The sequence below is a fragment of the Pezoporus flaviventris genome, unplaced genomic scaffold (genome assembly GCF_033815535.1).
Source record: "Pezoporus flaviventris isolate CSIRO_AGI_PZ_B2104156 unplaced genomic scaffold, CSIRO_AGI_Pfla_v1 ptg000009l, whole genome shotgun sequence".
In the NCBI taxonomy this organism is placed as follows: Eukaryota; Metazoa; Chordata; class Aves; order Psittaciformes; family Psittacidae; genus Pezoporus; species Pezoporus flaviventris.
This window is the reverse complement of record NW_026892557.1, coordinates 700287-715177: the sequence shown is the minus strand read 5'-3', so window position 1 is coordinate 715177 and position 14891 is coordinate 700287. Positions and strand designations below refer to the sequence as shown.

The 14891-nt window shown below is 44.2% G+C and overlaps 1 protein-coding gene across 1 annotated transcript; it reads left to right on the top strand.

The window, feature by feature from the left end:
- Nucleotides 1-867: 867 nt before the first annotated feature.
- MFN2 (mitofusin 2) lies at nt 868-14118 on the top strand. Its single transcript, XM_061450060.1, has 18 exons — nt 868-1092; nt 1348-1526; nt 2175-2310; nt 2657-2819; nt 3352-3476; nt 3802-3910; nt 4005-4112; nt 4484-4637; nt 5214-5281; nt 5455-5576; nt 5914-6040; nt 6684-6788; nt 7523-7625; nt 8309-8529; nt 8660-8809; nt 9725-9921; nt 10286-10420; nt 11076-14118. The coding sequence occupies exons 2-18, from the start codon at nt 1352-1354 to the stop codon at nt 11143-11145; spliced, it is 2268 nt and encodes a 755-aa protein (XP_061306044.1). The 5' UTR covers nt 868-1092; nt 1348-1351; the 3' UTR covers nt 11146-14118.
- The last annotated feature ends 773 nt before the right edge of the window (nt 14119-14891 follow it).

Sequence of the window (14891 nt, the reverse complement as noted above, 5' to 3'; positions counted from 1 at the left end):
CCATGTACGTCATGGCAGGGAGCCTTACAGAATTGGAGTGGACTTGAGGGATCAACCAGGTTGGGAAAGGCCTTTTTAGGATCATCTAGTCCAACCCTTACGGAAGGCGACATTGCCCTTTTCCTGCTGCTTTCTATGTGCTTTTTGGGTGTGACTCAAGGCTGCAGCCCCACGGGAGGAAAACCCAGGCAGGGGCAATGGGTTTGAGAAGTAAACCAGTAATAAATCGTGCTAGGCGGCATGCGGAGCTCGCTGTTACCACGCGAAGGGACGCGATCCGGTGTCGAAAAGGTGTATGTATTTATTCAGCAGGATTGGTTGTTTTTTTCACGTGCCTTGTTGTGTCTTTCCTCCGCCCGTGCCGCCGTGGGGGTTCCAGAGCCGGGTGTCCCTCGGCTGCGCGGTGCGGGCCCCGGAGAACCCGCGTTAACTCCGCACCAGCGCGGATGAGGCCCGGCTGGGCCTTGAGGCCCTCAGAACTACGGCTCCCATGGTGCCCCGCGGGAGGGCCCGCCCGTCGCGCGCCGATGACGCGCGCTCCCCCCGCCGGGCTGGTGACGGTGCCGCGGGGTGTCATGGCGGCGGTGCGCTGAAGGTGAGCGGTGGGGTGGGGCGGTGCCTGGCGGCCGAGGGGCGCTGGGGGCCGCGGCGGGGCTCTCCCGGGCGGCAGGGACACGGGAAGGGAGGGAAGAGGAGCGGGGGAGCCTCCGGGGCATGGCCTTGCCGCCCCTCCGTGGTGGGAGTGGGAGAGGGGCCGGTTCCCGCCTTTCGGTCGTGCGCGCCAGCCCCCTGAGGCGTGCGTGAGGAGAAGGCGATGGCGGCCGCCCGGAGCATCAGCCCAGAGCGGTCCCTGGTCACTGCGGTAGCGGGAGAGCACAGCCCGGCCCAGCACGGAGCTCGGCAGCCTGCGCCCCTCATCCCCCGTGTCCCTTTGCCGCAGGGAGGGGGACAGGCTGGACTCGGCGTCGCTGGGAGAGCTGCGGGACGGAGTTCGGCCCGGGCGAGGGAGAAGGCAGGTAAAGGGCCTGCAGACGTTCACGTTCAAGAGGGACTCGAGCTGACCATGCCTGTCTGGTGAAAACGAAACTCAAAGTAAGCAGAGGAAGGGGAGCAGTGATCACCAGGTGCCTGTTTATTGGGAGGGAGGAGGAAAATTGCTTTTTTCTTCATTAATTTCTGATCTATGAGTAATATCTAGTTGTAGGAAATAGAACAATTTCGTTGTGTAAGAAGGCTGTTTTTAAAGCGTGTGTTTAGCTCTTGGTGGGATGCTTAGTTGGATAGCTAAGTTGGAGTTGGATAGCTCACTTGGTGAGCCACCTTTATTTACTGCGTTTTCCCCAGTAGCGCAATGTCCCTGCTGTTTACTCGTTCCAAGTCAATAGTTGCAGTGAAGAAGGATAAAAGACACATGGCTGAGGTAAATGCTTCTCCACTTAAACATTTTGTCACTGCAAAGAAGAAAATCAATGGTATCTTTGAACAATTGGCTGCGTACATCAGTGAGAGCTCCTCGTTCCTGGAAGGTAAGATGGGTTCTTGAGCTGCAGGTGTGTAACAGTGCTTCACTCACACAGCAAACCCCCCCATTCAGTTAAACGACACCGCTAGACCTGTGCTTATTTGTACACTTACACTGTTTATATATCATATTTATAATAAGATTATTTTATTGAGTTTGGGTGGAGTTCAGGGTTCATATTTTCAAGCTGACAAGTTCATGCGTGTCAGGAGACAGCTAGTTAGTGAGCTACGCTTGTTCTTTATGTTGTTTGGGAGTTTAAGCTATATGAGACCCTTCAGGGTTTTTTGCCTATGTTTCTTTCAGTTCTTACCTAGACACGTTGCAAGTGACACATGGCATATGCCAATAATTGGCTTTAGCAGCTAAAGTTACGGACAGAAGATTTATTTTTAAGGGTGTTGGCATATTTGAAGTGTTGCCTATGTACTGTTCAAGGCAGTCCTAAGGTTGAGAATGGTTATTAGCTACACAAAAGAGACCAGCTGATAAAAACTGGTGCAAAATTACCCCAGTGTGTAATTGCATGTGTCAAGATTGCCCACACAGTCTTGGGGACACAGATAAGCATTTAGTTATGTGTGTTACATCATGGGGAGTAGTGAGACAGATGACTTCTGCAGTTCAGAGACGTGATGTATTTTGGTTTTAGACACACACAAGAATGTAGAGCTTGATCCTGTCACCACAGAAGAGCAGGTACTGGAAGTCAAAGGCTACCTGTCGAAAGTGAATGGCATTAGTGAAGTGCTGGCAAGGCGACACATGAAAGTTGCTTTTTTTGGCAGGTGAGTCACGTGCTTGCTGCCTACACTCCCCACTCAGTAAAGCAGCTGCCATCTTTAGAACTGTAACCAGGAAAAAGTATTTATAGAAACACTGATGCTCCAGCTTTTGCTTGTAATGGGCATGTCCCTGGTGCTAGTCCTCTTGTAAATTGGAAACAAATATAGCATGTAATTCTTCAACTTGAAAGTATGCTTCAAATAACAAAAGCTTTTTGTAAGCTGCCTCTGGCACTGAAATTATTAATGCTTGTGATAGTACTTGGGTTTAGGGAACTTTCTGTAACATCAAAATGAGTATACCCAAGTCTCAGAAGCCTAGCTCTACTGTTCTTTAATCTGACTTCAGGACAAGCAATGGGAAAAGCACTGTGATAAATGCCATGCTATGGGACAAGGTCCTTCCTTCAGGAATTGGACACACCACTAATTGTTTCCTGCGTGTAGAGGGGACAGATGGACATGAAGCTTTCCTGCTTACTGAAGGCTCAGAGGAAAAGAAAAATGTTAAGGTATGATTTCCTTAAGCATAAGGGAAAGGGGAAGAGCTCTTCAGAAGTGCCAGAAAAAGGAAAGAGCAAAAAAATTTAAAGCATTAAGAATAAGCTTCAAAGTTAAATTATTTAATCATTAAAGGAGTAGAGATGAAGAACAGGTTTTTGTTAGGTGCAGGAAGGGAGGAATGAAGCAAGTTACAGGGTGAAATGTTTTCATTTTGTGAGAAAGATGATCGGTTGTATTTGTAAGTGATAGCAGGGAACCAGAACGGTGACTCAGGAAGTTCTGAGCTGTGTATGACTGGCAGAGAGAGCACAAGACTTCCTGGTAATCCTGGTAGCCTTTCCTGACAGTAAACTCTCACTAGGCAGATGCCTTTTGATGAGGAAACTCAAGTGAGTTTTATGTGGAAAACCTCCCAAGGAGAAAGTGATTTAGAGTCGGGTTTTATCTGAAATTGTCTGTGAAGAGCCCTGAAGGGGAGGTAACTGTGTTAATGGGTCTTAGCATGCAGGAAATGTTATAAATGATCTATCTTTTTAATAGACAGTAAACCAGCTGGCTCATGCCCTTCATCAAGATGAACTTCTGAATGCTGGCAGCCTAGTCAGCGTAATGTGGCCCAATTCCAAATGTCCTCTCTTAAAGGATGACTTGGTGCTGATGGACAGGTGAGAAATATCTTTCTTTCCTTTCCTGCTTATCACATATTAATTACAAGAATGTCTTCAAATACTAATTTAACAAACATCAAGGAAATCAACCCTGTTCTGACAGGCTCTGACAGGGACTAAAGTTACTTGCCTGTAGTTAACAGTCAGAGTTTCTCTTGATTGGTATTGCCTTTTAGCCTGTACTGTTTGTGACCTCAGCACAGTGTAGCTCAAACATGGGAAATTAATGCCCTGAAAAGCTAAAACACATCTCCTAACCTTTCTAATTCTATTTTTTGCTGTTTCCACAGCATAGTAATCTCTCTTCTCTTTTTATTTCTAGCCCTGGCATTGATGTAACCACAGAGCTGGACAGTTGGATTGACAAATTCTGTCTAGATGCTGATGTATTTGTCCTGGTGGCAAATTCTGAATCAACATTGATGCAAACTGTATGTGCAAGTCCACTTGTTCAGTGAATTTGGCTAAAAGTTAAGAAAAAACATTGATGTATTAACTGAAGAGGTTTTGTTCCATTTTGCTTAGGAGAAACAGTTCTTTCACAAGGTGAATGAACGTCTGTCTCGACCCAATATATTTATTTTAAATAACCGCTGGGATGCATCTGCCTCTGAACCAGAATACATGGAAGAGGTTTGTGATGTGTTTAAATCCTTTCTGTTTGCATGGAGTCCGTTTTTTACTCTGGTCCTTGCGAGTAGAATCATAGTGTTGTATGTGGTTTACAGTTTGTATTTTTATTACCTTTGAGTGGCAACCAGAAGGAGTATAGACTAGTGATCAGGACTCTTAAATTCAGAGCTGGAAATCAAGAGTTTCACAGCAGCCTTTTGAAGTGGGATCACTTTGATAACCTCTGGAAGATTCCATCAAGCAGCAAAGATACTCCTTATTAGGAATAGCTTAGACCAGCAGAGGGCATCAGGGTGCGTGACCTGACCTTGGAGAGCCGGAATGTAAAGTGGATTTAACTGCACGTGGGGTTTATCCTGTTTGTCCCTCAGGTGCGTCGGCAGCACATGGAGAGGTGCACCAGTTTCCTAGTAGATGAGCTGGGTGTAGTGGATCGAGCCCAGGCAGGGGATCGCATTTTCTTTGTGTCAGCAAAAGAAGTGCTCAATGCCAGGATTCAGAAGGCTCAAGGGATGCCAGAAGGAGGTAAGGAAAGCTAACAGAAACTTTCCATTTTCTTACAGGGCAGAAAATGGAGAATAGCAGCCTTCCAATATCTGAAGGGGGCCTACAAGAGTGCTGGAGAGTGACTCTTCATCAAGGACTGTAGCAATAGGACAAGGGGTGATGGATTCAAACTTAAACAGGGGAAGTTCAGGTTAGGTATAAGGATGAAATTCTTTACTGTGAGGATGGTGAGACACCCTTAGGTTGCCCAGAGAAGTGGTAAATGCTCCATTCCTAGCAGTGTTCAAGCCCAGGTTGGACAGGGCCTTGGATGACATGCTCTAGTGTGAGGCATCCCTGCCCATGGCAGGCTTTTTGGAACTAGGTGACCTTAAGGTCCTTTCCAACCCAAATCATTCTGTGATTCTGTATCTTGTTCAAAAAAAAAAAGGAAGAAATTAGGGTGGGTCAGATTATTAATAGAGCAGTCAAAACCAAAGAGGTGGCTTAGCAGCACTTTTGCACTGGCTTCAAGGTAAAGTAGGAGCATTTCCTGATGTCCAACATCTGGTTGCTTTCTAAAAACTTAAGTGGTTGTTCTGTACTTTCTCTCAGGTGGAGCATTGGCAGATGGATTTCAAGTAAGAATGTTTGAGTTTCAGAACTTCGAGAGAAGATTTGAGGTGAGCATTATGTGTACCAACCTTCTGTTTAGGTTTTACTCCTGAAGGACTGGGGATAAGAGTTTTATAAACATGGAGTGGGACCATGTATTGCAAATGGATTGTATGGGGAGGAGAAATAGTGTTACTGTGCGTCTGCCTGTGGCTAATCTTGGGCTGCTTTTTGTGTGCAGGAATGTATCTCACAATCAGCAGTAAAAACAAAGTTTGAGCAGCACACGGTGAGAGCAAAGCAGATTGCGGAAGATGTTCGTCTCATCATGGATTCTGTGCATATCGCTGCCCAGGAACAGCGGTGAGGAGAGCTGGGCCTTGGTGCTTGCATAACACCATATTCTGGGAGTAATTTAAAGGAATATGAGGATTTAATATACAAAGCAGAATACTACATGTTTGGGAGTGGGAAGAACATGTACCAGTAGTCTTGCTTCTGGTGAACTAGAAAGTATTGGGAAAAGAACCTCTTTTTTTTTGTCCTGTGCCACGGGTATGTAATGTATTGTAGATACTGACACATTTTGCTCTTGCACAGGAGAATTTCTCTTGTTTCTGGAATTCAGATGATATCTGTAGATCAAAAATGCATTTATCTGACTTCTGATGGGCAGTTTTCCCTTTTTACCTCCCCCCAGAGTTTACTGTCTGGAAATGCGAGAGGAGCGACAGGAGCGGTTAGGTTTTATTGACAAACAGCTGGAGCTCCTTACTCAAGACTACAAGCGGAAAATAAAACAGATCACAGAAGAAGTGGAGAGGCAGGTAAGGAGGAGTGGCTGCAGAAAACCACTGTCTGAAACAGCTGCAGCATGGTGGGAAAAATGCAAAGTGCTGGCAATGCTTTGAGGTACTAGAAATGTGAGAGTCAGAGATCAGAAGGGAAGGAATGCTTTCAGAAGACAGGTTTTGTTTGTTTTTCTTTCCTTGAGGTACTAAAATGAAAAGGAAAATACTCGGGGGAAACTTTCAGAGAGACTTGTATAAGATGCTTTAAATAAACAAAGAGACTTTGATTAATGTTGGGATTATTTCTGCTATGATATTTCAGTCTTAAATGCTTCCTAAGGTACTAAAATATTTCAGGTAGGTTTCCGTATTTCAGTCTAGAATAATGTCAGTCTTACTGCTGGTAGTAACATGTTATTTTCGCTGTTATGAGCATTCAGAAAAGGCCTGTTAATTTTTCAGTCTTGCACTGCCTCAGTCTTTGCATTGTTACAGAAGACCTAAGTCTACATACTCCTCAGCCATCTTCTTTGCAAGTCACCAGTATTGCAGTTGGCACACAATGTGTGGCACAGTTGTGCCTAGTGTTCAGCAGTGCTTTACTAAGAGATGAGTGTCTTCAGTGTTAGTTTTGTGTCTCTCCTAGAGTATGTAGAAATGTTTTGTGCTGTTTCTCTAGGTGTCAAATGCAATGGCAGAAGAAATCAGACGACTCTCAGTGCTAGTAGATGAATACCAAGCAGACTTCCATCCATCTCAAGTGGTTCTTAAAGTTTACAAAAGTGTAAGTAAGTGTAACAGGCTGCCAGAAGATACTGGTAAACGCTCCACCTCTGGCCAGGGATGGAGCCAGGTTCAAGGCCAGGCTGGACAGAGCCTTGGGTGACATGGTCTTAGGGTGAGGTGTCCCTGCCCATGCAGGGGGGTTGGAACTAGATGATCTTAAGGTCCTTTCCAACCCAAACCATTTTATGGTTGTATAAGTGATGTTTGCTTCCCACAGGTTCCTGAAGCAATTTAAAGAGGTCTTTTTTTTTTTCTTTTTTGCTCTGAGTCGTTAATTGTGCCAGATCATCGAGATGCTTAACATTCTTCCAAACAGGATACGAGTTAAGCTCTTCATATTGTGCACAGTCTTTTGTTAGAATGTCTCTTGTGTTTGGACAGCTTCTAAAAAATGAACATATTTAAAAAAAAAACCAAAACAAACCATTAAAAAATGAAGAAATAGATTGTATTTTTTTCATAACCTCAGTGATAAATTGTTGCATGTGATGTATCACATTGCATAGATCAAACAGAACTTTCCCTAGACTAGAGTACATGTGACATTTTTAATTTGATTTTTCCTCTCACTGAAGAATGGGGGTAAAAATGAAATTAATATTAGAATAGTGGGCAGACAGAATGTGTGCTCCTGTTCTGGGAGGGTTTTTGCAACTGGGAAGTTCTAGCAGTTGCAGCCTGCATCTTACCTATGGTTATTTTAAGCTTAACAACTCTTCCTTTTTTTGTCAGGAGCTACATAAACACATTGAGGAAGGCCTGGGCCGTAACATGTCAGATCGTTGCTCCAACGCAATCTCTGCTTCCCTGCAGACAATGCAGCAAGAAATGATAGGTCAGTACAGCAGGCAACATTGCCCTTGCTTTTTCCTTTAACTGTAGTGCAAAATAAGTAGGTAGATGTTTTGGGTTTCTCTTTAATCTGGTGTCTGATGTCTTAGTTGATGATAGCATCATCTTAGTTTCCCTCTTGATTAGTAGTGCTGTTACGAGAGGACTAATTACTCCTGCTTTTTCCACTCTGTCTGAACTTGTGCAGTGGTTTGCTAATGAATATATACAACCAGCTTAATCCTCATAGCAGAGAGGAACTGTGACTTTGGAAGCTTGAGAGATTCTCCAACCAAAATCCTAATGAAATGTGAATGACTTTTAAGTAGGTGCCTGTCTGAATATAAGCTTTAATAGTAATACGGTGCTTACTCATTTTTAGAACTGGCCATTAGGTTCTGTTTTCCAGAACTGCTAAACTGTAAACTTCACCAGCTACCTGTAAGGATTTAAGAGGATCTGTGGGAAGATCTCCTTCTGAGTTGATCTGAAGAAATAAGAATCTTAGAGTAATTCATGATTTATCTTGTGCTTTGCAACATGCTTGGCTTTAGGAAGTGTAAGGTACTAAGAAAAAGAGCTGCGGAGGATGGAACAACCCATAACCACCCTGATTACAGAATACAAGTCTAATTCCTGAGAACTCAGTAGCTGGTTTTTGAACGTGTTTGTCTTCTGTCTGTGCAGATGGTTTAAAACCCCTTCTCCCAGTCTCTTTGCGGGGCCAGATAGACATGTTAATTCCCCGGCAGTGCTTCATGCTCAGCTATGATCTGAACTGTGACAAGCTTTGTGCCGACTTCCAAGAGGACATAGAATTCCATTTCTCTCTTGGATGGACGATGCTGGTGAACAGGTTTTTGGGACCAAAGAATGGTCGTCGGGCCTTGATGGGCTATAATGACCAGGTAAGGCACCTCATTGTATGGTTAGGATAGATACAATATCATTTCAGTGGCCGCTGAAGTCTTTAGTGGGAAGGGCAGTGGTTTCCTTCTCTTATTCTGTACTTTGTTTTGTCACTGCTTGTCTAATTAGGTTCAACGCCCTTTAACACCAGCAAATCCCAGTCTGCCTCCTTTGCCTCAGGGCTCTATGACCCAGGAAGAGCTCATGGTGTCGATGGTGACTGGACTGGCCTCATTGACTTCCAGAACTTCCATGGGGATCATCGTGGTTGGCGGTGTGGTGCGTTGGCAATCTGAGCAGTATTTATATAAATACAGTGAGAGCACTGACTATAAAAGTTCTTGCACTGCTGAATCCTGTTGATATTTGCAAATCACAGATAGTGAAATACATTCCCCTTTGATATCTTCCATTTGAGTACAAATACTGAGCTTATTCTGCGTAATAGTTAGGCTTGGAGCCAGGCTTGTTGTGAAGGTAACCCTTTCTAGTACATTACAAAAGCATTAGTCTCTGATTGTTTTGTAAGAATGAAAGAAAAATCAGTATTTTTCTTTTCCCATTTACAGAGGAATTAGGACACAATAACAAGAGCCTCTGATCGTGTTTATCTTCCCGGAAGGGGAGGAGAGCACTTAATTTGAAATCCTATGCCTAATTTATTTCAGAGCAAATTGGCACTTCCTGCTTTTCTGTCCTTTGAAAATAATGGATATTTTGAACCTTAAATGTCCCCAAACTGGAGACAGAAGAGGTATAACTTAGCTGGTGACTCTAGTTCCTCTTGCAGGAAGAATCTTAAGTTTCGTTAGTGCCAGAGTCACAGTGTCTAGGGGCAGATGATTTCTCAAAGGGGAGATGGTCACTTAAAAATGTCTTTTTACTTCCAAAACAGAGATCCTGTGAACCAGACAAAGTTCGTTTGCACTTGCAGATGTAATTTAAATGTGCTGGAAGAAATAACCCATGCAGAGCCCCAGTAGTGTACGTTAGGTAGGTTTATTTTGTAGACTGCGCATCTGACCAGTGTGCAGACTGCTGTCAGACCAATGAAAGCTCTGGCAAGTCAGGGTTATTTATCTGCCTTGTTTTCATGTGCCTAGAATATAAGCACAAGACTCTGGGCACCACTGTTAGGAGTCAGCATCGTTCCTGGGTGATCATGTCATTTGGTTTTCCTTCTGCTTTTTTTAGGTCTGGAAGGCTGTGGGTTGGAGATTGATTGCACTCTCTTTAGGCCTTTATGGGCTCCTTTATGTATATGAGCGCCTCACCTGGACCACGAAAGCGAAGGAGAGAGCTTTCAAGAGACAGTTTGTAGAGTATGCTGGTGAGAAATTGCAGCTCATCGTCAGTTACACAGGTTCTAATTGCAGCCACCAAGTCCAACAGTGAGTTTCCTATATTCAGCCAAAACCTTAACTAGTTCTATTGTTTGACTGTTGGGTTGGTTTTCTTTTTTTCAGTGGTATTCCTTGTTAAAATAAGATAAGCCTGCATTTTAAATTCCAGATTTAAAAACGTGTTTTAAAAGAAAATTTGAATCACTGATGTAGTATTTGGGTGCTATTGATCATTAGTCTTAATGTGTTTCTGCCTCTCAAGTTGCTCTGGTGCTCTGACATATTCTTGGGCAGAAATGGACAGATGAACATCTGAGTTTGTATCATCAATCACTGTATGTCAAAGGGATTTGCTCCTTGAATTTGCTTCTTGATTTATTTCTCATTTTATCCAACTTTTCTTGTTTCCTAGAGAGCTGGCTGGAACGTTTGCTCATTTGTGTCAGCAAGTGGATGTCACACGAGAGAATCTTGAGCAGGAAATTTCTGCCATGAATAAAAAAATTGAAGTTCTGGATTCACTGCAGAGCAAAGCAAAACTGCTCAGGTGAGATTTTTATTATCCCCTTTATGCAGTTGTTTGCATACAGTTGTTTTTCACAGGATTACCCCAAAATGTTCAGATTAGGGTGTATCTGAGTGAAGTCCTTCCATCATAGCGTTTGATGTGCAGGCATGAGCATCTTTCCCTGCTGCATCGTGTTCCCTTTACCTCTGTACTTTGCCATGTACTGTTGACAGCCATTTAAATCTTCTGTCTTGCAAACCCTCTTTTCCTTCTTGTTTTTGATTTGGAGTTGCAGTTCCTTTCTATTTATCAAAATGCATTCCTCTGCCCCTACAAACTCCTTCAGGCTATTACAAAATTATGCAAAAAGCCTCACCTTTGCCTTTGTACACAGTTGTTTGATGTTTTTCTTCACCCTGCAAAGGTTGTTGGAAAGAATTTTCCAAACATTCCTTATCTACGTGGTAAGATCAATGTGAAGTTGTGACCATGATCTCTGTTTGAATCTCAGTGCCCAGGGATTGTTAGTCAGCAAGTGGTCCTGACCTGAGGAAGGGAGGGGATGGTAGTGGTGGTTTGGAATGGACCTCTGGCACTCCTCTCCATGCCTGGCTGTTGACTCATTTGAGTCATGCTTCTTTCAGATGGGCTTGAGCTGTTCTGCTCACCTCATGGAGACTTTTTGTCCTTGCAGGAATAAAGCGGGTTGGCTTGACAGCGAGCTCAACATGTTCACGCATCAGTACCTGCAGCAAAGCAGATAGTATGGGAAGAACAGAAAACCAATGCTGTTTCCCTTCAGTGCTCTCTTAATTACTGCAGAGAACATGGTGGGTGATGGAATTCCCTGAAGGGAATAGGCAAAAGCCTATTGCTGTTTCCAGTTGCTGTGTGAACGATAGGAGTCTGCTTCCCTGTTCTGTGTCCCACCTCTAAACACTAGCTGTTGGTAACTCTTCTTTTCCTTCCTGTGAGACCAGGCTACTTCAGAAGGAATGTGTGCTTCATACATTCACAGGGGCTTTTAAAAGCAAAATCAAGTACAGTAGTAAGTTGAAACCAAATATTTATCAGGCTAAAAGTTACTCTGACACATCTTTAAAGACTCCTTCATTTCACTATATGAAGGTAGAGCTTTTGACTTCCAAGCCCCGAGTTTATGTATGTGTGACAAGTAGCAGTTTGTCTAAACCCAGATCCCTTGCACAGAGGTGTAACGATGGTTTCACAATGCATTTATAGCCCATGTAGGCCTCTCTCCTCGGTTAATATTCCGTTATTATAGACTATGACAGAGAATCACCGTGTCCCTTCATAGAAAGGTTTATTACTGTCAGGATGTTTAAACCAATGAACAAAACCCATTTCTCTTCCAGAGCAAGAGGGACTAAGATTTTGCTTTGGTAAACTTATTGTCTTTGGAGTTAGTTTGTTCCTGTTAAGAACAACTTAATATTCAGTCTAGCCCATTTCATATTGTGGACAGATAGTCTGCAAGGACAGAACTAGGTCCTGTGAAGGGGGTGGTGCTGAGAATGTGGCAGCTTGTTGAGGAAGAGAAATAGGGAAAACCACTCAGTTGATGGAATGTATGAACTATCTGATGAGATCAGTTGATGACTGTGGGGTTCTTTTTTGGAAACACACAGCTGTGTTTCTGGAAGCAGGCCTTTGGAATTCCATTACCACAATTTGGCCACAATAACAGCACGAGGATTACAAGCTGTAAGAGATTTTGCTTCATGCAGAGTTCCCATAGGATGTGACAGTCCGTGCAGTAATATGATTTGATTTTGTTTCTCTTCTGTTAAAAGTATGAGAATGAGCTGGCAGTGGAGCTCCTCTGGAGCGGGGGAAGACCTGTCCATTCCATGTTGTGCCAGGGCAAGAATGGGTCACAGCAACTCATTTTTTTTAAAGACATTATTTATTTGCAAATAGCTTAAATTAATCATGGAGGTTTGCCCTGGAGCAGTTTTGAAGTTGGAGTGTCAGATTTGGGAACTGTAAGGACTTGAGTCTTTTCCTGCTGGAATTGATAAAGGAGACATTTCCGTTAATTTTACTTGAACCAGGATCAGGTTCCTATGTTGTAAAGTTTCTTTTCCACTTGGTGGGTGTTTTGCCATGTGTTGGCTATAACCTTTTGGTCCCCCACAAAATGTCTGAGGAATCCAGAATCGGATCCTGTAGTTCTGAGGTTAGTGAGAACCCAAATCTGGTCAGTGTCAGACTTCAGAGCATATGGGGTTTCCTTGAGGAGGTCCCAGGTGAGTTCAGAGCTGCTAGCAGTGAGGGGTTTTTTCTTATTGACAGTGAGACTTTTCACTTTCAGATGGTATCAGCTGGCCTTAGGATTTCTCATTCATGCTCAGGTGTGCATATATGTGCCTGTGACAAGTCCCTTGTTTCATATGTCACAGAAGTTTCAGAAGCAGTTGCCTGATACTTGAGGGAGTAAAAATAGCAAAATGTCAGTAAGTACTTTAGGCTGTTTTGAGATTTGCAGTCAGACCTGAAGTATCTTGATCATGTAGGAGCTGACAGTGAGACTCTTGTTCAGTCTCTGGAATGCAGGAAGCAAACATTCCACTTCCAGCAGACAACTTTGAATCCAACCCAAACTGAAAAGCTGTTTTCATCAGAGGGCTGCCTTGGCCTTGGTTGGTTTCTTCAGGCAACCACCAGGGCATAAATACATCTTAGATCAGATCCAAAAGGGAGTAAGGAAGAAATCTGAGTCCTTACCTCTGGAAATGTGTTCTCTAGGCTTGTGGTGAAGTATGCCAGAGTAAGTGGAATCATCCACTGTTACTCTGCTGTGGGTATTATGTGAATAAATTCAGATTTCTGGTCTCTCAAGCTATCGTGTACAGAGCTCTAACAGGCTGTGTGCTGTGCTGTTGAGCTAAAACATTAAGCACATCCCTAATACACCAGGAAATTGTCAGTGCCAGGTAGGGGAAGAGGAAGATGTACCACTGCTCAGCAGTTGTAGGCTGCCTGAAATGCTGAGCTTGCTTTTAAAGGCATGTGGTAGTATCTTTTCATCAGACTTTTAGGGGAAATCTGATAAATGAGCTGATCTTTAAGCCAGTGTGTGATCTGTAAAGGGAAGAGAGATTGAGGGGCTCTTAGAATCTGGAGACTAGCCAGTGTGTGTATGTGTTCCCACAACTGTTCAGGTTGTGGTGGTGTAGGCATGGCCACTGCTGTGCTGAAACCTAACCTGTAGAACGGGGAAAGAAGCACTTTTGAAAGTTGTAAGAAGCAAAACTGCTAACATGGGAGGCAGGAATGTTTTCAGTGTGTGTGTAACCTTTGTCCCTAGAAGCCTGAGTATCAACAATCAGACTTTTAACAGAAAGGCCTATGAGCTGGATTCCTGTACAGCAGAATGGAGCTGTACTTCTTTAACTCAGAGTGGTGGAGGAACAAACACTTGCCAGCAAGGAGCCTGTTCTCTTCTGATGTTCGTAAAGAATGATAAGCTATTCCTTAGGACAGGAATGCCAAACCAAATCTTCCCCAAACTCTTATTAAAGAAGGTCAGCTAAATGCACTTTATCTTATTGCTGCTACTCATTTTTCTCATTGTGTTATGTTGATGGAGCTCTTTGAACTACTCTTACCAGTGAGTTTTCTCTCTGCTGTATTTAAGGTGATAAATTTGCATGAATTATTTCTCTATCAATGCTGTAAACAGTGGAAACCAAAATAAAAATGAATTGGAAAAATATTTATCCTGATGCGTGCTGTGTGTGGAGATACAAAGTCTTCAATTGTAAGTATAATAGTTACTGAGATGATGATGTAAATTGGGGTATGTTGTGTGTTAGTAGTGACCTTTAATCTGTGTGGTTACTGTGAAAATTAACAAGGAGACCAATACTACTTAGTTATCCAATGGAAAGTTTGAGAGATTCCTTCTTAAGTTACACTAAAAATGGTGGTATGGGATCAGTGATTTCTTGAGAATATTGCAGGAAGGTGTGGTCAGCAAATACTGTGTTGAGAGGCTGAAATCATGGTCAGTGGCTGTTCTCAGGTGGTTACCGGCTGCCCCATCCCTGGCAGTGTTCAAGGCCAGGTTGGACACAGGGGCTTGGAGCAAGCTGCTCTAGTGGAAGGGGTTGGAACTGGATGAGCTTTAAGCTCCCTTCAACCCAAACCCTGTTCTGTGGCTGTGCTGTGCGGGTCGTTTCCAACCGTGGATTTCAGAACCGCTCCCGTTTGGCTGCGGGGGACGCTGGGCTCCGTGGTCCCCTCTGAGCCCCGCAGGACCCGGGCCGCAGCCCCGGCTCTGTTCCGCTTCCCCCGGCTCAGCCTTTCCGCGCATGCCGGGAGCCAAGGGGCGGGCCCAGCCGCGGAAGCGGCCGCTGGAGCTGTCGAGGCCGTCCGGGGGAGTCCGGCGGCGGCCGGAGCAGGACGGGGAGCTCCGGGGTGCGCGGAGGTGGGCCCAGGGACCGGGGGAACGCCCGCAGGCCTGGGGCCGCTCGGCCCGGCGAGG